The sequence below is a fragment of the Mirounga leonina genome, unplaced genomic scaffold (genome assembly GCF_011800145.1).
Source record: "Mirounga leonina isolate KUSES-001 unplaced genomic scaffold, KU_Mleo_1.0 Mir_91, whole genome shotgun sequence".
Lineage (NCBI taxonomy): Eukaryota > Metazoa > Chordata > Mammalia > Carnivora > Phocidae > Mirounga > Mirounga leonina.
The window spans coordinates 40,276,454-40,298,939 of record NW_023270839.1 but is presented as its reverse complement, the minus strand read 5'-3'; the positions used below and the strand labels follow the sequence as shown (position 1 = coordinate 40,298,939).

General features: G+C 45.0%; 1 protein-coding gene and 1 long non-coding RNA gene across 2 annotated transcripts in view; one reads left to right on the top strand and one right to left on the bottom strand.

Annotated features, from left to right (window-relative positions):
• MEGF11 (multiple EGF like domains 11) overlaps window positions 1-18,985 on the top strand; it is a 250,988-nt gene extending 232,003 nt beyond the window's left edge. The window contains exons 20-23 of the mRNA XM_034994182.1: window positions 1,105-1,341; window positions 8,640-8,696; window positions 15,402-15,608; window positions 16,212-18,985. Of these exons, the coding sequence (XP_034850073.1) occupies window positions 1,105-1,341; window positions 8,640-8,696; window positions 15,402-15,608; window positions 16,212-16,372 (662 nt within the window). The 3' untranslated portion in view covers window positions 16,373-18,985. The remainder of the gene's footprint in view (window positions 1-1,104; window positions 1,342-8,639; window positions 8,697-15,401; window positions 15,609-16,211) is intronic.
• Window positions 1,218-12,232, bottom strand: LOC118003300. Its single transcript, XR_004677303.1, has 3 exons — window positions 8,608-12,232; window positions 7,627-7,749; window positions 1,218-1,302 (listed from the first exon to the last, which is right to left on the bottom strand). It is a non-coding gene; the product is annotated as an uncharacterized LOC118003300 (long non-coding RNA).
• Window positions 18,986-22,486: the final 3,501 nt, after the last annotated feature.

Sequence of the window (22,486 nt, the reverse complement as noted above, 5' to 3'; positions counted from 1 at the left end):
CAAGGTTCTTTTGAGGGCCGAGGAGCCCAAAGGGGCTCAACCCTGGCTCCAGCTCTACAGTCAGAGGACACCCCATAGTATAGTTGTGAGGACCAAGTTGAGACAATACGAGTAGAGGACTTGGCACAGTCCTGGCACATAAGCAAGCACTCAAAAATGATTTTGTATACATAAAAACCCTTTGTGAAGTGCTGCAAACAAGTAAGGGATTGATTATTATTGTTGTTTGGTCTAGAAGATGGGGAATGAGAATGGGCTTTCAATTTACCCATGTAACAGAAAGGGGGCCAAAAGACATTTCCATTGCATTCTGATGATATAGCATGAAGAAGGAAAATGCAGCACATTATTTCCCCCGAGGATGTTGGCTAGCTCCATTTGGCCAGTTGCTGATGATAGCCAAGGAGAAGTCTAGATGGTACCAGGCAGCAGGATGACCTCCACGATGGGCTTAGCGTCAGCATGGAGTTAGCCCACACACATATCATCAAGAGGGGTTTTGTGGACAGTATTCCTGGGCACAAAGGCACACTTTCATTGCCAGTCTGTCATATGATGCTCACAGTTCCCTGCGGAGGGTGGAATTATTGTCCCCATGTTACAAACGAACAAACTGAGAACTTGGGGAGTCACACAGCTGGTAAGCAAGGAGATGGGCTGAGTCCAATTTTTTCCAACTCCCGAGGAACCTGACTTTACCAGTTACCTGTTATATGATCTTGGGTAAGTTATCTAGCCTTGTGATGACCTTCTTCATCTGTGAAAGGGAAATAATTACATAGTCCCTATATTAAATGGCTGCTGGGAAGATCAAATGAGTGAATATCTGGAACTCACTTTTTAGAACAAAGTACTCAGTAAACATTCGTTGTTATTTTATTTGCCATCCACGATCACATTTGTTCTTTGTCATAACCTTGGAGCTCCATCCCCTGCAGGCAGTCGAAGAAACAGGCACAGTGAGGGATAGGATCACACAGGGATTGAAGAATAGGGCCAAAGACCAGAACCAGGTCTCCTAAAGTGAGGGGAGTCTAGGCCCTGGGCCAGGATCTGAAGAGCAAGCAGGCCTGCCCCAGACTCAGGTCCTCCCTCCATCCACAGCTGCCCTCATGATGGAGGAGCTGAATCCCTACACCAAGATCAGCCCAGCGCTGGGTGCAGAGCGGCACTCTGTGGGTGCTGTCACAGGCATCGTCCTCCTGTTGTTCCTCATTGTGGTGCTGCTGGGCCTGTTTGCTTGGCGCCGGCGGCGACAGAAAGAGAAAGGCCGTGACCTGGCTCCCCGTGTCTCCTATACACCTGCCATGAGGATAACCAGCACAGACTACTCGCTCTCAGGTAAGGGCTATGCCCCCAGCATCCCCTCTCCTACCCCTCCACACACACACACACACACAACCCAGGAAGAGCCACATGATATCCCTGGGGACACCTGGGTTTACTGCTGAATGTGGGTGGTCAGGCTTGCAGGATTGCCTGCTGGGGCTGGATGCTCACTCTCTCCTGGAGAGACAATGGGGGTGGGGAGCAGAAGCCTACTTGGGAAAGGTAGAGGGGGTTTTATGAGTATGTCATTTCCCAGATGCCTAGTTCTGAGCAGCTATGATTAGGAGTCTCCTTCCATTTCCCCAGAGCTTCCTTCCCATCCTTCTCACCAGGTTTTGGCCACAGGAACACCCACACTAAACAGTAACTTTCCTAGAAACTCTCCAGGGGAACCTCTTCCCAGCCCAATGCCTGAGCCACCCCAAGAAACTGACCCTGGGGCTGTTTCCAAGCCCTGTTCCATCTTTGCTTCCTTGGGGAAAGGCCTCAGAGCAATCCTTCCTCCTAGTTTCCAGAGTTAGGAGGGCCCTATTAATACAGTGGAAGGGGATGGTGCCCGACTTGGGGTGGGGGTGGGGAGAGTTGAAAGTTTGGGCAATGACCCAGTATATCCACAAATGTGGTAATTATCTCCAGTGGGCATTCTATCTAGAGTCTGAATGGGGTGGAGGGGGGCTGTTAGGCCAGATCCTTCCTCTCTACTGAACCCTGGACTGCTGCCTTAGAAATGAAGCTTTGGGCTTCATATTTAGTTAAACAGAAGAGGTCAAAATGCTCAGAAATTGCCCATAGTCCTAGGCCACAGGACGCTGGGCCTGTCTGGGTAGGCACAAGGATGACCACTTTCTCCAGCTGGCTCCATGCAGCCTCCAGCATCTTGGACTCAGAAAACCAAGATCACATCAGCCCATTCTTGCTAAGTACTGCCCACCATGTGCCCACTCCATGCTAGGTGATACAGGGTAGACAGGGGTGGTCCAGGTGCAGACGTTGCCCTCAGAGAGCTCCTGGCCTGCTTGCCTCCCTGGGTTTCAGCCAAAGCAAATATCCCCTGATGAAATCCCAAGCCCACAGAGTCGATTTGGGGATTTTCTTCTATGACTATAATAAGTCTGGCTGGTTTTCCCATACTACTCCACTGGAATTCCCCTACACTGTGAAGGGGTCCTAGAATCCACAAGAGGGCAAGACTGGGGCTGAGAGGAGAGGGATTCTCTTTATGGCCTCACTCCTGGGATAGATCTCTGGAGGGAGGCAAGGGAGGGCAGCACAGCCCTACGGAGCAGCTCAGGGACATAGGAGGCTGTCAAAGCCAACACTCCTCATCCATGCTCTAGCTGCTGGGTGCCACCGTCTACACTGGCAAGCCTAACTTGTATCCTGCAGGGGGGAGGGGGGCGGACAGCATGAAGGAAGAGGCAAATTAGGCTCTACAGATTTCTGTGGGGGTAGTGGATACCAGAAAGCTTGGGGGATGGGGGACTTAAGTGTCTCTCTTTGCAGAGCACTCGCAAGGCTGCCCAGCCCGAGTGTTAATATTGGGGTGTCTCATGCCAGGGACAGGGGTATGATGGTATGGCACCTTGTTCTCTTCCCAGATTTGTCTCAAAGTAGCAGCCATGCACAGTGCTTTTCCAATTCCAGCTACCACGCACTGGCGTGCGGGGGGCCTGCCACCAGCCAGGCCAGCACTCTGGACAGGAACAGCCCCACCAAGGTACCGGGCCCCTGACTCCCCAGCCCCTACCCACCGTCCTCCCAGTGAGCCCTCACCTCTGCCCAGGAAGGAACCACATCCCACATTGAGGGTCCATGTAGATCCAACTGCCAGTACATTAAACACAACCCCGTGACCCATGGGACATCTAAACACTCTGAAGCATTTAACAGGAAGCCAGCAGGTTACATGGAACCAACAAGTACCACGTAAGCAGCAGACATCACATGTAACCAACCTACAGCATCATTCAATAGGATATATACCCCCACACCTGTGTGTAAGGAATTGGTACCAAATCATGTGATCATCTCATGGAGCCTTCTTATCACATATAACCAGGTAGCCACTTTTGTCATATAACGTATGTCATCGAAACACTACACCATCTATGACCGACCAATCACTACAGTGCATTTCAACACCATGCATGCAACCAGCACCTTAGAGAATAACCACTGGTACTCAGGTACCACCAGATGCCCTTATATCTGGCATACACATTATCGCTACATACCCGCAACCATATTTTGCAATCAGAACCACCACAAGGGACAGGAAACCCAAACATCAGCTATAGGCAATGTTCTCATTGACAACGTACGCTTCAGGCCTTCAAGGACAGGTGTGCACCACCCTGGACAGGGTTCTCCCTTCACAGCTCCCAGCATAACCCTGGCTGATGGCAAGGCCTCCTCTTACAATCACAGGCCCTTGGGCAAGGATGTTTCAGCACACGGTATAGGGAGCCCACCCCATGGTGTGCCAGGACCCATACTGGGGACAACAGGAGGTTCAGAAATGTAAACAGCCTCAAGGACCAAGAGGTCTGACAGGCTCATGCTGCACACCTCCTGACACCTAGGCATGTACACGTGCACATGCACAGCAGGACCATGAGGCGGGCAATCCTAGGGCTCCTGGCCTCCTATAACATCCTTCCTGTGTCAGGAACACGGACAGAAGCAGTTTTCATATTCCAAGCCTCTGCCCTAGAGCTCTGGGAATCCTTTCTCCCTGTCTGGCCCACAGAAATGTCCACTAGTCCACAGGCCTGGTGGCAATGCAGCTTGAACCCCCTAACAATAACACGGGCAACCACTCTCAAGCCAGAACCCCAAGGCTACTTTCTTCCACTTGTTCTCAGCCTCAGCTTTCGAAATGGGAGTGCTGTATGCAGCGTGCCTTGAGGCCCCTATGCAGTCTGTGGCCCTAAGCCCTATAGCTTTGGCCCCTCTTCCTGTGTATCTCCTCAGCTTGGACTCTCATTCCCACATAAGCTGTAGGCTTATCTGAGGAGCTGAAAGCTGAGGGAAGGGAATCTGGATTTTCCTAGTATGAGGCTCTTGATTAACTAGAGCCACATTATAGAGGCTGCAACAGGTTAGAAGCAAACAATGCCAAGGACAAGGCTTTCCCTTGCTCACAAAAGGGAGACTCACACACAGGCCAGGTCAGGTAGCAGAGGTGACAATGATGTGGCAGACCACCCTAACACCTCCCTTTGTGCTGGAGATGGCCTCATGTTGCATCTGAGACAGGGCGAGAGCCTGTTCCCCTACAGCTCAGTCCCACCTAGCTGACCTACTTCCCATCAGAGCCAGCCAGCTAGGCTCAGGCCACTTCTTGGCTCTTGGGCAGCCCTGCCCTACTTGGTCCCAAGGGCTGGGAACCCTTCAACTTCAGCCAGACAGCTAAGAATGGGGTAGATTCCGCTCCCACTGATCTCGAGTCATGCTGCAGTACACCTAGCTCTTCCTTTCCCTCAACTATCTAAGATGTAGGTGGGTCAGGATCATCATAGGGGTTGGTGCACAAGGCTGGGCAGGGGCACCTCGGAAGCAGAGGGATTAACTTACTCTCCTACTCTCCAAACAGCTCAGTAACAAGTCCCTTGACAGAGACACAACAGGCTGGACCCCCTACAGCTTTGTGAACGTGTTAGGTCAGTAGTGGTTTGAGTCTGGTCCCCTGTCATCGTGTCCCACCTGTTCTCCTTTTTCCACATTGAAAGGGTCCCTGTCCTAGCTCCAAGGGAGAAGATTAGTAGATGAATCCTGAGCATGGGTTCCCCCAGGAAGAAGGGGTTTTGGGAAACCCAAGCCCATGTTTCAGTTCTCATAAGCAAATGAAGCCCAGGACACCCTTCAGTTCTATTAGGGGAGAGGGTGGCTATGACCCAGGGACCACAAAGGAGACAGCTAGGACCTGGATGGGGGGTTCCTGATGCGGGCAAAAGATTTATTCACCATCTGGGAAAGGGACCCTTGCCTGAGCCAGGCCCTGCCAAGATACTCCTTTCCAAGGGCTTCTTTCCTCTGTCCCACTGCCCTAGTGGGCACCAGTTCCTATTGGGGGAGGGGGCGGGGGTGGGGGTGGGAGGAGGTGAGGGAGAAAGGTAGATGGCTTCAACTCTAACAGATCCTCCTAGCCCTTGCCCCTTTGGATACTACACATCGGGGCCCTGATTCCTTCCAGCCTGCCCTACCCTGATCCCTCCATACTCCCCACCCTGCCATACCAGGGCCCTGGGAATAATGGCTCCTGTCATTCCTCTCACTAGACTCCCATTTCCAGATCAGTGCCCTGGAGGCCAGGTACCCGCCCGAGGACTTCTACATTGAACTTAGACACCTCAGCCGCCCCGCTGAGCCACACTCACCAGGTTAGACCCCCAGCCCTACCCTCTACCTGCTAGGCTCCCAAGGCTCTCATACCAGACCAGACCTACCCCTTCCTGCTCTTTGACTCACCCCCATGGTTCCAGAACGCTCCCTGAAAGGGCCCTCCTCTGTCCCAACATGGTTAGTCCACAAGCCCAATCCCCTATCTAAAGGAAGCTTGCCTGGATTCATCCCCCATCACCCTTTCTGCTCCCATCGTGGTCAGTGGATGTGGACAAACTGTGACTGGTATTAGGTGAAGAAGACACAGCATAATTGTACTCCCTATAGGCCACAGAATACAACCCTAAACCACTGAGAAATGACTTAAGGATGGGGACACCTTTGGGGTTCTCTGGGCCCTGTGGGTGTGGATGACAAGCCCAGTGTCTCCCAGAGAGAGACTCCAGACCCACCAGTGGCTCAGATCAAGCTCTCCCAGATCATAGGGTAAGGTTGTCAAGCAGGGATCCGGAGAGGTTGGGGTAGGATGTGTCAATCGACATCCACTCTGCTCTGTATTAGGCTCAAGCTAGTGGCTTGGGAAAGAAGAAAAAAGGAGACTTGCAAAGTCAATCCTGCTGTGGGAGGATCTGGAGTTACAGAAATAGGTGCCATAGGAGTAAGGATAATGAATCAACAGAGATGTAGCCTCCCTAACAAGTGGCCTCTCTAAGGCAGGGCCTGAGTATACTGGATAACCCTTGGGCTCTAGCTAGTTTCTAGAGCTCAAGGAATGCAGCTCTGCCAACCCCTGCAGGTCCCTGCGTGCAGTAGCACTAAGAAGCATGAAGGTTCTGAATGTATCTGCCCACTGAGCAGCTGTGGGCTGCAAAGACCCTGAGTCTGTACCTAGGAGGCTGCGCTCGTGGCTGCGGGCTCCCTAGGCCATGTCTAGGTCTTTCAATAACCCCACCAAATACAACCCTCAACCTTCCCAACCCCCCTGCCCCCCCCCCCCCCCCCCCCCCCCCACAACCACCATGGTGTATCTCTTTCCCCAAGGGAGCATGCTCCGGGCTCAGCCCAGATTTCTCCCTGCTTTCTAGATGTACACTCTACAGTATAGCCAGAGCCACCACATGCTATCATCCTGTGGCTTACACTAAGGCAGGCTGGTGGCCAATGGAAGAGAATACTTGGGGAGATCTAGCTTCTAGTTCATGTGGTGTCGGACAAGTCACTGCCCCTCTTTGGGTCTCGGTTTCCTGTTTTTGTTTTTTTGGTTTTTTTTTAAAGATTTTATTTATTTGAGAGAGAGAATGAGATAGAGCATGAGAAGGGGGAGGGTCAGAGGGAGAAGCAGACTCCCTGCTGAGCAGGGAGCCCGATGCGGGACTCGATCCCGGGACTCCAGGATCATGACCTGAGCCGAAGGCAGTCGCTTAACCAACTGAGCCACCCAGGCGCCCTCGGTTTCCTGTTCTAAAAAAAGGAAAAGTTAACAGCCTAGCCTCCCTCCCTCAGGGAGGGTGAAGGAAGCCCTGGTCTAGTGTAAAGGGCTGAACTGATGCCAGGAATACAAATTGTTAATCATTTTTCTGAAGGGCACAGGTTACCTATAGGCCTTTTAGAAGAATAGCAAGCTAGAGGAAAACTTGGACTGGTTCTGCCGTATCACTCAGTAATGTGGGGAAGGCAGGCAGGTAAGAATAGATTCCTACAGATTCAACTTAGGAACTCTGTGGAGGAGGTATGGTATGGGGATGTATCTAAACAGCAGTGGGGGGCTCCTGGGTGGCTCAGTTGGTTAAGCGACTGCCTTCGGCTCAGGTCATGATCCTGGAGTCCCGGGATCGAGTCCCGCATCGGGCTCCCTGCTCAGCAGGGAGTCTGCTTCTCCCTCTGACCCTCCTGCCTCTCATGCTCTGTCTCTCATTCTCTCTCTCTCAAATAAATAAATACATACATACATACATCTTTAAACAGCAGTGGGTTGGCCTTCAGTGTCTCAAACAGGGGAGAGTCAAGTGGAGTCACATTGTATTTTAGTAATTACTTGCTGCATGCCTTGCCTGGTAGTGTGTCCTCAGTTAAAAGCTGAAAAAAAAAAAAAAAAAGGACTCTGAGCCAGAGTCATTACAGTCTCAACCTAAAAATGCCAGACAGCTTCTTTTCTGATATCACCAGCAGCAAAGAGCCTGAGCTTGGTCCCTGAAGTTTTATGTCCTGCCTCTGGCTATGGCTAAGGACCATGCATTTTGGGAGCCGGATAAACTGTGACAGCCAAAACGGAGAAGAATCCTTCAGATTAAAAACACTGGTAATACTTTTCAAAGACAAGTCTCAATTATGTACAAATGGTCCACTCCCCAAAATGGGTAACTAAGACAGCAGACTATGGATGGGAGTGACTACATCCTGGAAAGATCACTAATCAAGAATCTCAGCCACCGGTCCACCTCCCTCCCTGGCTCCCCTCAGTCGAGCTTCAGATCTAGGAGAGGAGGTAGGACCAGAGCTGAGAGGTAAGAAACGGTCTTCAACCCTATTCCAAGATCCAACAGAACTGGGATTTGGAAGTTCATACACCCCCCGTCCCCAAGCTAAGAACTGGCCTTGATTCGTTCCTTATCCTGTACTTCTGGAGCTTGGGACTTCACCTATAGTTGACTGCAGGTGGCATCAGAACTGCCTGTGATCACCTCATGAAGACATACCCCTCAGAGTTAAACGAGGTTAAAGAGGAGGAGTGCTCCATATGCCAGGGGGCGCTGTAGCTCACCACTAATGCTTCTGAGCCCTGTAAGAATTCCTGCATCATCAAAATGATTTAGAGTAGATTAAACCCAGAATAATCCTCGAGCACTAAAGAACTAATTTTATGGGTAAGGAAGGGAAAAAAAGGCAAGAAAAAATAAAGCAAAAACACATGCAGTCTAAGTAAACGTCACTCACCCCATTTTTCTCTTTATTCTATTTTAATGCAGGTGCTTGTGGAATGGATAGACGTCAGAACACATACATTATGGACAAAGGCTTCAAAGGTAGAGTATCCAATCCTGACGTCCCATTAGAAAGGGCTTAGCAAGATAAAGAGTACAAATGTGAAATGACCAGGAATTCTACCAGAGAGACACTGCGCACATCTCTTCCCTCATTCCCCTCAAAAGTAAAAAGACCACAGGACCTGGGGCTGCTGGGTAGCTCTGCTCAGGAGGAGCAATCATCATAATAATGAATTTATATTTCGATTTAAGTTGCACCTGCTTAGCAAGCGCTTGTGGGGTTTTTTATAGATGCCAACTAAATGTCTTCAGAAATGGGAGAATGTCATTATCTAACCAATTAGTATGAGTTAAATTGATTATAAATTCTGAAATAAAGTCAATCTACCTGCCCCAGAGGCCTCCTGTCATCATGCTGGCGAGGATTGCCACCCTGCACCTGCTGGCTTTCTGGGGCACAAGGAATGAAAATTAATACCTAGTGTTAATACTGTATGGCACTCCACCCTCGAGATCTCTGCCCCTGAGAGTGGGGAGGTCAGGACTAATCCCAAGCACATCCCAAAACAGCAAGTTGGATCATCTTTCTAAGAAGTCTGAGTGTGAAACCAAAGATGAAGGTCAGGTCCTGCCCTGGGCTTAGGCCTTACGTTTAAATAAGAGAATGTGTGAAATAGGTGGCTTTGGGACTATGTCACTTATTACTCTGTCAAGTATTAACCGTGCCCTTAGACTGGGAGCTCTCTAAGGCCTAGTTTCCTCATCTGCAAGGTTGGGATAATTATGCCTATCCTATGGTCTAATGCCTATCCTAGTGTCTAATAAGGTTATCCTGAGTATTCAATAAAAATCAGAGATGGGAAGTGTTTTTGCATATTATAAAAGATTGTACTAATGTAACAGGGCTGTCCTTTTGTCTCTGAGGTCTATTTAGGAGTCTCAGCCACACTGAAAGAGACGACAGACAGCAAAGATCCCAATGGCTATCATAGATCTAGCTGTGCACCAGAATCACCTGGAAAGCCTGTTAAACATACAGAGGTCCACACCCCATCTTCCCAAGACTCTGAAGCAGTGTATCTAGAGTGGGGTCCTGGAATCTGCATTTGTAATAACTACTTCAGGGCATTCTTAGGTCTCAGGTCTAGACTGACCCAGATTTCCTGGATTACTGTTCTGTCTTTCAGACTTAGCCTTAGTTATACCTGTGACACAACCATTTCCTAACCAAGGAGAGCTAGTCATCTATAGCCCTTGATGGAGTGGTTATTAAAAGTGGGGTGAGCTAGGGGTGGGTTGTTCTGAGCAAGAGAGCAGGAAGGGCAAGTCTCCATGAACACATTAGGATGTATAGAGCCCAAGAGAACAATGTGAAAACAGGAGGTCACCCCTCGGCTTCTGGTCAGCCGAAGTTCACTACTCCCTTGGGAGCATCAATTCTGGCCATTTTCTGCGTATTGACTCAAACCATCCACATGGAGGCAAGCACCATTACAGTAGTGAAGCTAAAAGCTTTACTGTTTTATCACTGTGACCTGAGACCTCAGTTTCTTTCTCAAAGAGGTGTGGGGACTGGGCAGAAAGATCTCTTAAGAGACTTTCTAGCTCCGAAAATATGCATGACTCAACAATGAATAAGCTCAGACAGGCCCAAACAGCTCAATTAATGAGCACACAACTTTCCTATGCATTTTGTTGTCCTGTGCATTGTGATTAGGGTAACTGCTTTCAGATTCGAAACCATAAATGTATATATAACAAAGCTAAGAAGGGCAGTGTCTCTGCCTCAGTGTCATTCATTCCTGTTTTGTGGGATCGTGTATCTGAGCCTGAGTGCAGGGAAGGCCGGATTTTGCAGCCAGATTTTGTTTCACCACTCTGGCTGTAATCATTCTTTAGAGAAAAGGCGGCTGCCCAGGTAAATATGCCAACAGGTGCTGGGAACCAACACATCAGAACAAGAGAATTCAAGAACAGGAAAATGAAATGTCACGGTTTGGAACTTTACAGAAATATTTATCAAAGACATGGAATAAACCCCACTAACTGAACTCCCTAATAAACATTTAATAAACTAGTCTGTACCAGGAATGAAATTATTTCCTAAAACTACTGGGCCAAACCAAATAAGAACTATTAAGCGTGAAGAGTCTGAGTGTTCTCTGAACTCAGTGGTCTCAAGACCCTGGCCTGGAAGTTTTGGATTCTAGTCCTAGTTCTTACTGTGTGGCACTGACTAGGACTAGGTCACACTGTTATTTTCTGCGTTTGGTTCTTCTGCCTCCGTTAGAACGATGAGGTTGTACTAGCACCATCTCTAAGGCCTCTCTAATTCAGCCAGTGTTCCTTCTTGCCCTTCTTACTTTAGACCTCCGCTCACTGTCATCCTGAAGTTACATGACACACCACACACTGCTTGCTATGCTAACCCCATTTTACCTCTAAACACCTATCCATCTCCCCCTCAACACAATGATACTGTAACAAACTGCCTATGTTTAATTCCTTGTCTGTCAGGCATTTCAAAGTGCTACAGAAGAAATCCTCCCTAGCACGCTCCATCACCTTTATGATCCTGAAATCCTGAATCCCACTGTTGCTGCCACAGGGAAGCTACCTGTATGCTCCTTGCTAATCCAGCCTCCACGTGTCTCCTTGCAGTAACTTTGGATTCCAAGGTAGTGAGGAGTCCAGTGACATCCTGAAAACTTTTTTTAGCCAGTGTGGTTCTCCTTCTGACCCTGAAATCTCCCTTTTCTTCTCCCCATATCCTTGTCTCTCAAGGAAGAGTGCTAACTTAGCGCCCAGGAAGAGAAAAGGCAGTGTGGCTTTCTAATAATAGTAGTAGGCTGAGAAGAAACAGATATTCAGTGCCTGGGTTTTCCCCAAGAGTTAAATACTGACTTTACCTAGATGCTCGTGTGAACCTAAAAGCCTAGATAAGTTCCAATCCCACTCACAGAGCGGCCTTGGATAGTCATTTCCCCTCTCTGGTTTGCTGCTGCTTTTCTAAAATGAAGGTGTTTAGGCTCATTTCCAAGGCCCCTTCTGCATTTGAGGGTATAGGACTCCGTGTGATCTGGAAGAGGTAGGAACTACGTGAGAACAAACACCAAGGCATTATAAAGCTAAGCCTTCAGTCCTGATGCTAATTACAGGCCTTGGAGGAGTAACTCTCCAAAGCTTAGGTAGCCTTCGTTGACGCTTCCCCTTTCTTTGCAAAATGCCCTGAAGTGCAGGGACTGGCTGGGTAGGGTGGGGCTGTAAAAGGATGAGGAAATGTTTTAGAGAGACTGGTTGCTCTTCCCCTTACCCCACCCTCCCTGAGGGCAGGCAGGTAGATGACTCAGCAGGAGAGAAGAATATTTCTGAAGTGTAAATTTTCCAGTAAGCCTTGCCCTTTCCTCCCTTCAGTTCCCAGAAATAGAATCCAGATTATCTATAATCCAACACCCCTTTCCGACCACCTCAACCCACACATACACTTCTCCATCCTTTCTTTCCCTCTGGCCCCTTTATATAAGGAAGGTACAGCTTCCCCTTGAAATGAATCCCCTCCCCCAACCCCAACTTCTCTTTTATTCACTTAGGTGCATCCCCTGCTGCACAGCAAACTATTTGCAGTAGTCCTCTTATCTGCAGTTTCTTTCCTCAGTTTCAGTTACCCGCCCCCCCCCCCCACATGATCAAGGTCAATAGTGGCCTGTCACAATGCCTACCTAGGTCATTCACCTCATTTCACCATCTCACATCACAAGAAGGGTGAGTCTAGTACAATAAAATATTTTGAGAGACCCCATTCATATAATATCTATTACATTATACTGTTATAATTATTCTATTAGTTACTGTGGTTCATCTCAGTGTGATTAACTTATAAACTTTAGCATAGGTTATGTACGCATATACGCATAAGAAAAAATATATAGAGGGTTCAGTATTATCTGTGGTTTCAGGCATCCACTGGGGGTCTTGCAAAGTATCGCTGTGGATTGGTGGGGGTGGGGAGACTGCTGCATACCCCTGAACTTAAAGGCAGCCTTGACTTTTCTGGTGGAAATGAGAAGAGGGATACTACTGGCTGACTGAGGCTCTGTTAGGCTTTCCGCCACAGCTTCAAGACTGCCACTGCCGTGACTGAATCAATCACGGGATTAGCCACGAAAAGCTTAGAGCTTGGCCTTTCTCTGTCAGCAGGGCTTGGCCCCATTGATAGAAGGTATTCCTTGCTGAAGGTAAGGTGAAACTGTTGCAGCTGTAGTTTGCATTTAGAGATCTAGAACAGGAGGAGGGGTAGTAAAATGCAAGTGGAAAACATCATGACTGGATACCGGAGATTATGGGTTGAGCCCTAACTATTTACTAACATTAGGCGAACTTTATGAGCTTCAATATCCTCCTTTCTAAAGCAGTAATCATAGCCCTCTTCACAAATGAACAAGTTTCAAATGACCTAACCAGAGTGAAGATACTAGCATAAGGGCTACATTTTCTATCACTATTCCTCAAGTTTTAGAAAACATGCAACTAAGGTAGCCGCCAATCAAAGTAAAAGGATGTGCCTGGGTGAGGAGGAGAGGAGGGTGTTAGAGGACTTTTCACTCAGATGATAGCCCTTCTGTTAAGCCGTTCTAGTCCTCAGCTTCCAAACCAGCAGCTCCGAGTCATACTGCCTTACTCTTTGGCTGCTAAGTTCAGAGAACCCAAAGTGGGACCGATGGACCATGCTGGGGTTCCTGGACACACCCCCAGCCCCTTGTACTAAGAAACAAAGTACTCACTAGAAGCAACTTCATGTGGCTCTGGGCAGACTGTGGCCCAGGACCCACATCCCGCTTTCCTCATGAGAGCCTCACCAGCACCTGGGCCTGCTCACTGTCCAGCAAGAATGTTTTCTCCTACCCCTCTCTAGGGTTCTAGGCTAGAAAAGAGACCACAATCTCAGATGGGACCAAGGCCAACATCTCTCTCTACCTGTGGGCCAGGATGAGATGGAAAAGGCTCTGAGCCTGGTTGTGGATCGCACTCTGCTACGGACAGCAGTGTGACCTGGGGAGGTCACTTATGCCAAGCGACGGTTTCCTCATAAGCAGTCAAAGGGAAGGAGAGAATTAATTATTGCTCTAGCTACATCGCAGGTATTAGGAACACCTGAATGAACTAATGGGTAAATGTACTTTTGTACAAGATTGAAGAAATGTTACCTGCTGAAACAAACATCAGTAACCCTATACTCAGAATTCTAAGTAAATCCCCTCCCAACCAGTCACCTGTTATGGAAGAAAACATTGCCAGTGGTGACAAACAACTCAACTTTCAGCCACATGGAGTGTTCTGCTCTCCCAGGACCTAGTCACCCCTTGAGTTACAATGATCCCTTTATTTTTTTTTTTTTACATTTTCATTAATCTCACAAGCATGTGACACAAGGAGGCAGAGAGCATGTGATGGTTCTAGTGGAAGACTGTCCAAGAATTTCACCATCTGCCACCACTTAGAGAAATTTAGAGCTGAGAAATATAGAAATTTCACCATCTGCTACCACTTAAGAGAAATTTAGACCTCTGAAGACCACTCATTACTGTCAAGCCCCTACAATTCCATGCTTATTTCTAGACCCCCTGGCTGGCAGATCGTCACAGAAGAATGAGGGCCAGAGTTGGCCAGATTACGGAGAATCTAGTGCTTTTTTCAGGCAAGTCTTGCCTCACTTGGAATGATCTATAAGAACCAGTGATCTTCCCAAAACGAAAAAATGGCACAGAGGCTGAAGGAGGGGCTCCTCTTCCCTTCTGTGACTCCCAGTTCCAAAGAAAACACTTTCTTCCTCCAGTGAGCTACAGTTACTTTTCCTCGTATTTGGAGACTAGTCTGCATTCTTTTGTACGCCAATATACCCTGAAGTCTTGGGGAAGATGCACCTGAGAGGCAGCAGGAAAAGAAGCATGAGTTCTCCTAGTATCAGAAAAAGATACTGCTAAAATTGGTTTCAGTTAGCATTCATAAATACTGGGGTAAGTGACCCCAGAGGATACATTGGAAGGCTTACTAGAAAACAGGAACTTTTCAAAGGCCAGCCTGAGACCCAGGTGCTTTTTACACCTCAATTACACTTCAGTCTGCCCCACCTTTGATCACAAGCTTCTCAAGAGCAGGGATGCCGCCAAATTTGCTGCCTAAAGGTTGCCAAGTTGCTGACACCTGTGGCAAAACACATCTACTTCTTTTGAATCTCAATTTCTTACTCATCAAAAAGAATTCAGAGGAAGAATGATATCACAGAACAAACACAGGCCAAGGAGTCCCAAGGCATGCATTCAAGCCTGGGCACTGTCATTTATGAGCTTATAGGACATTAGCCAAGTCACTTCATCTCTCTGGGCCTTCATCCTATAAAATGCAAAGTATCAACTATCTTTGCAGGATTTTGAAAAATTAAGTAATAGATGTGAAAGCACATTGTGAAAGCACATTATGAGTATCCTGAATTAATCCCCTTCTGGTTCTGAACCTGACTACTAAGAACAAGAATGTCCCTATCCCTCCAAAAACGTAAGTTACTTTATGAAAAGAACTCTGCCTACCTAGGAAAGCATGCTTCAACATATTTAAGAAGGGAATCTTGGATTATTATAGGCTTTTACAGATCCAGGATCCTGATGGCACATAAACTGCAATCTGTTTCTGGTATTGAAATTAAGTCTGTGTCCTTGCATGTCCTAAGAAATCTCTCTTGCCTTACAGATTACATGAAAGAATCCGTGTGCAGTTCTAGCACTTGTTCCTTGAATAGCAGTGAAAACCCTTACGCCACAATTAAGGACCCACCCATTCTCACCTGCAAGCTTCCAGAAAGCAGCTATGTAGAAATGAAGTCGCCTATGCACAGGGGGTCTCCGTACACAGATATGCCATCCTTGTCGACATCTAATAAAAATATATATGAAGTTGGTAGGTGTCTCAAATAAGTAACTTAGTGAAATCAGGGCAATAGTGCAGCATCTGAAATAAAAACAAGCCCTCTCCACTCACCCTGTCTTGAAAACACACCCTTCTTTTGTTGCTTTTTAAGGAATCCAAGGTGAATGGTCTTTCCCAGGATTACCCTCCTCTCTCATGCAGGAAATCAAATTCTCATGTCAACTCTGCTTTAAAAAAATACCAGGACTACTATGAAGCAGAAATGCTGGGGGTGGAAAATCAGTGGGTATACACACTTCAACTGATTTAATCAGAACAGACATTTGCAAGTTTCTAAATCACCGTCTTCAACCTTCTCCCAGTTTCACCTATGTCCCTGGGCTTACTGATAAGATCCCTACCTCTAGGATATTCCAAACCTCTTGGTTTTGACCAGAGCTTGGGATTCTAATAGTACACTCACTTAGGTTTTCCATTTCATGAGAAAGCCTCAATCCTAACCCTCATATATTTATCACAGATTTATAAATCCCTGGCTTCTCTCCCTAGCAAGTTAAATAGAACTCTATTCCTCTCAACAAGGCAACCAAAGCTAATCTGTTCTCTGAACTCATTTTTCACTATATTCCTTAGAGCCCACAATCAGTATGGTCCAAGAAGGCCTCGGTCATAACTCCAGCTATATTCAGAATCCATACGACCTACCTAGGAACAGCCATATTCCTGGTCATTATGACCTCCTCCCAGTAAGACAAAGCCCTGCCAATGGGCCCTCCCAGGACAAGCAGTCTTAAGAGAGAGAAGCCTCTCTCTTGCAATGTGCTCTGCTGAATATTCTGACTCTGAAAGAAGACAATCCCTTGACTTGAAATAATGATACAGACTGACTCCAGCTGCGTGTTAGTCATTACTTTCACCTGGAACTAAAGAAGAGCTTCCAAGTGGGACTGGGGTAATTGTTCAAACGGTCTGTTTACAAAGGCAAATCCTATCACTTACCTATACCCAACCCCAAATGCCCAGGATTACATGATCTTTTAAAACACTTAAGATCCGGCTACTCATCAACATCAGCTAAATATATGTATTGAGATACATAATTCTCTGAAACGTGATGCTTAGAAAGCATATAGCATAGGTTTCACAAACCTTCCTGGGGGAAAAGGGAACTGGGGAGGGGGGAAAGGATTCAAGATCCTGAAATGTATGTGCTTTTGATTGCTGTTACCCTCAACATCTGTTTTATTACCTAAGATAAATAGCACACAGACACAAACTGTGCTAATCTGTTATTAATCCTAAAGTACTTGTACATCTATGTCTGACCTGTCAAATCACAACAGCCAAGATTATAGTATACAGTCTAATACTGACAACTTCAATTTTTTAAAAATAAGACTTTAATAAATACAAATTAACTTTCCCTCTTCTGCCCTTCGTGGTAGTAGGAGTTTTCAAAGCGCAGCAGCCTCTTTCAGTCTATAATGATTTCTAGGCCAGCTTTACCAAATCTTGCTGATTCAAAGTTTGAGAACATTGCCAAGTCATTCCTAGCCTGGTCATAGCTCCTCAATCCATCCAACACCTGAGTCATTCCATGTGAAACAGAACTCTGAGATGATGCCTTTAAGCAAGCAGTCACAGACTAGTAAGAACAAAGTATCCCTAAAGGCCTCCCGAATTTATTTGATTGGCATCCCTTGGCTCAGAAGAGTACTTGCTTTCATGCATTTCTTCATAAATCTTGAGCTTGATGTAGTATAGAACCTAAAAGTGTAGAAGAAATTAGATAAAAGTGGATATAGCAAGTTTAATAAGCTGCTTAAATTACATGATGCTTTTTGATGAAACTAAATGAAAAGAATGGACTGTAATCAGCTGCTGTAACATGATGTAAAACTTTACAGTAAACAGAAAGTAAGGATATGAAGTACTTCTACCTTAAAACCACCACCAACTGAAATGGTCAAAAACATATTACAATGAGCTAATGCTTCAGATCCCAGTATTTAGACATGTCTGTACCTTCCACTACTAACCAGGTAAACTGGGGCTCAGTTTGAGTCAAACTGGAGCCAACTCCCAAGCCCTAAAAAAGAGGACCTCCTCACAAGAATTAAAGACCAGAAGGGCAAACCGAGGAAACTAATGGCCACCCCTATACCACTCCATTCTCTGGTAACAGCCAGACAGTAAAAAATACTTCCAAAAAGGTAAACAGAAGAGGAACTAAATGACCGCAGAGATGGAATAGCAGCTACAGGAAGTGTGGGAGTCCTGAAGCCCTTGATACAACCTGGAAGTCTGCCATGGAACCCATTAGTTGGGGCAATGACCAGCAAAAGCAAGAAAATAAGTAAATCCCCCTCCCTCACTTCACTCACGGCTTAAGCAAATTTTATTGTTAGGGGAAAACATAGAATACTTACATGAATGCTGCATGTGTGCATGGGAGCAAGTGATCAGCAATAGCAAATTTCCTTTCCACAAAAGCCTTATGAAATATAAATAATAGAAAATTCCTTTGTAGACCAAGTAAATATTTCTCATACAGATGTAGAAAGAAATAGAGATAAGAGACTTACCTCAGTATTTCACGGCAGCAAGTGCTCAATTATCTTTGTAAAGCAAGGATCAAGAAGCATGGCGAAGTCAGATCAGCCAGGAGAAACTTCATCTCCATCCCAGGCTTTATCTTCTTCCCCTACCCTGCATGTGCAGTAACTGCTGCCTGGCACACTGCAAACAAGCAGCATCATGCCAGTTTCAAGTGTCGCCTCTTGTTTGCCAACTATCTTATGGGCAAAATTCAGCAAGAGGGAGCATGGTGGAACTGCTAAAGCATGGGGTTAAGAGATTTGTGTTACTTGCCCTCTCTGGGCTCCTTTCTTCCTCACGTATTAAAAAGGGGAGAAGGAGAGAGAGGGAAGAAGCTCTAACAACCCTCTGGCTCTATCTAGCATTCTATGACTGTTAAAGAAATGTAATACAATTCAAATTAGGCAATACAGAGAAGGGAAAGGCAGAGGGTGTGATTCATCTCTGGTGACAACAGCTGCCTTCACAGATCTAAGAGTTACTGGTAAAAGACATTTCAATCTTACAGAGCAACTGTTGGGAACTTCTGTCTAGCACTGTCACACATAGGTTCATGGTCAACCTAAATATGTGCACTGTGCATTTTGTTGGCAACTTGGAAAGATCTGTTTATTTTACAGAAACCAGTTTTCACTCAAAGTAATTTGCATTCAATTCAAATGAATAAAGAAAACACTATTATTGTACAATAGCATAAGTGAGACTATGAAATGGCAATACTTTTTTAAATAACCCAGATTTGTAATATATTTGTTCACTGTGCAAAGGGACTGTACCTTGTACAAAATAAAAGGAATTTCTCAAACTAATTTAACAAGAATGCCTACTGTTGTGTTGCACATTGAAAATGTGTCTATAATCTACAACTTAGGTTTAAAAGGTAGACTAAACTACATTTTGTGTGGTCACTTTAGGCAGCCAGAAGTGAAAATTATCCCAATAGATACTTGAAAATAAAGTGAACAAGGTCTATCATATTTATAACAAGAGTCTCTTCCTTTAATGAATGGGATCTACATATTCATGTCTAAAAATTACTGAGAAATCTCATACACATCAAATGTTCAAATAGAGAATTTCTCTGCTTTCACAAAGATTTAAACTCAAAGGCAACTATTACAGCCTGTGCTCAGCTCCAGAGGCACAAAGGTACTTCTATGGAATGGAATAAAAGCAAGTGATGGGCCACCTAATTTGCATTAAGTGCAATGAATAGCTTTCCACTAGAAGTTATCACCCAGTACGTTACTGTGGGTGTATGTTTTAGGACCTTTTAAAACATAACCTTGTGACCTCACTGGTAAAGAAGCAGCAGGATTAATTTTATAGTAAAACATGGATGCTAAAAAAATAGTTTACTGGATGCTTTCAAAAGTGTTAAGTTTAAAATTTTTCCTTCATACTTTCTAAGTTTGTACATAATCCTATTTAAGTCAACCTAAGCCTTTCAACTTGTCAGTTCACAAAGCTTACATGACACTCAAGTTATTCCCAATGTTTAACCAAGAATAATACATTTTTGTTAGAGACTAAGACTCATTCTGAAATTATCTTACTAACAGAATTCTCAAGGGCTGGAGGGTGACATCTCAGTGAAAAACAAAACATGATCAAGAGTTGTAAGGCTAAAAAAGGTGTTTACTGAGAATAGTGCTATTAGATTATGACTCATGAGGCTCAGATTACTACCCAATACCATAAAGGATAACCAAAGGCTGCAGGTTATGCACTCGACACAGAAGATTCAAGAATGATACATTCTATGAGCCATTCATTTAACCAGAAGGCAGGCAGAAGAGGCCCATTTCATCAGTATGTGACAACAGGAGACAGACTCTTTCTCAGAAGGGATGGATGGATACATAGGGATTCATTACACTGTCATTTGTACTTCTGTATAATTATTATATAGCATTTATATAATCATTTTATATAACTTTTAATTGAAGTATTTTTTAGTCTGAATGGTAGTTCTCAGACTATAGCTCCCCAAGCTAAACTAGAATGAATCCTAGGATTAGCCCCCTCACTCTTTTAGATCCCTTCTTTATTGTTCTGACATGGAATAGCAGGGGGGATAGGTATTAGAAATGTAAATATGAACAATGAACATTCCCACGCTTATGGATCTTACAATTTAGCAATTACAAAAGGGCAGAGATAAATGCAGGTCCATAGTGATTAGTAGGGTACTGATTATACATTTTCTTCCCTGACTTGCAGAGCTAGAAAGACTCGGACTCCAATCTAAACCCACAGAAGGCGGAAGCCCTAGTTTGTAGCGATGGGTTGTCAGATTCCCTCCTCAATTCTAGCTTCTACCTCCCAAGCCATTGTCTAGCCCAGCAGATGGCCCTCCAGAGCCTTGGAGAGGAGAAAGCACAGGGACTGGAAATCTTAAAAATCCTGCTATTTAGGAATCCACTTAAATGTAAACCAAAACCAGTAACTGATGATCCTAACAGATCCTGCATTGTTGGTTTCATATCAAAGACCGTCTGCAGAAATAGTATTGCTTCCTGGGGCTTTCCAGACTGTCCCATTTCAGGCATGACCTTCTATAATATTCTTAGGGCCATATGATGAAATGTTTTGGCACAGAGACTAATACAATGGTCAGCAACTTCTTAAAGAAAAGGATCTGTCACTTCCCTAGAGAGATCTGAGAAAATGGTACCCTGAGACTGGAAGTTGTCAAGGGAAATGAATCTGAAAACAATACACTTACTCACTGGGATGGGAGTAACAGGCAAGTTAAGTTCCACGGACTCAAACAGAGAAAAGGAATCCTACTGGCTACTAATTTTCACTACCATCACTGGTACTGGTAACATATAGTAGTTAACAGCAAATATATAGGACATCTGTGCTGGGACCTACCGATAATGATGTTAAATAACTGATTTCAAATGATCAGACTAGTAAACTAACAGCCAAATAATGCCATTTATATCGTGTGTATTTTGCCACAAAAACCTATACACTTGGATTTAATCACTGATTCTCTCGGATAGCTAGCTCTATAGACTGCTCTACCTTCTTACAGATGCCTGTAAGAGATAATAGTAAAAAATTAAACACAAGATATTTTTAAAAGTTCTCTCACCCAGACATGAATATATTTTAAAAGTATATATTAAAAGCCAGCAGAATTTTAACAATAAAAGCCAAAACAAGCAGTTCTCAATTTACAGTTGACACAGCAGCCCAAGTGCTCCTCCCCTCCGAAGCACATGATACTTCGATGCATATTGTTGAAAATGACAGTCATTTTGCAAATGTTCTAAAATCTTTCATCTTATGGAATGAGGTTAACATGGAAATAGTAACATTTTAATCAAGTTGTAAGACCAAAAACATTTTGCAAAGTGATTTTTACTTATCTATTAAACTTGAGTTCAAATGTGTAATAATTTGGCTCTAGTCCCTGAAGAGTTCATTCACAGAATTGCCAAATTGGAGCTGGAATGAACCCCAGAAATAATCTAACCCATTCCCCTAACTGGAAGAAGGTGAGGCGCAGAGAAAATGACTAAAAGATCTGTGACTAGAATCCAAGTCTTTGTCACCCAATCCACTCTTCTATTATACCTGCCACTTTCAATCTAACTCAAATAGTTCAGCATACTTTCTAATATATGCCTAGTTATCAATGTCCTTTCAGATATTCTTTCTCTATCCTCCAATTCAATTTTCAATGAAATGGATGCTTCAATTAAAATGATCTCAGCCTATGATCTCCTTTACAGAAGCTGTAATGACATTTTATATAACTTTATTGTTACCCTTGGCCTCCTATAGTTTGGGGAAATACAACCATTCTTTAAAACATTCCAATGACAACTTCAGTTTATTTAGCATATCCTTTAGGTGAGTGGAAAAAGTGACCTGTCAAATCCCAGCAAGCGTGTGGTACCAGCACCAACCCAACCAAGGTAACAAAAATCAGCCCTCCTCTTTTTAGCACTAGCCTATTATGCTATCCCATTAGAGCATGTGATAGAAGAGGATCCTTTCATGGTCTTTGTTTTTTTTCCCCCCACACAGGGAATACATGCCATGCACAATCCTTATACAAAATTCATAATTTGTTTCGAATTTTCTTCAGGCTTAAAATGTTTGTGAGACATCAAATAACCAATCTCTATTTTCTTCCTGTGTTTAAAAAACAAAAACAAACAAAACTCCGTAAATTGAAACCTAACAGGCTGGAATAAATTCTTAATATCAACCCAGGCTTTGAATTATTCTGCTTCTGGTACTGGCCAAAACGGCCTAAACTGTTTTTTTCTCTTTAAGGTAGATGGAAG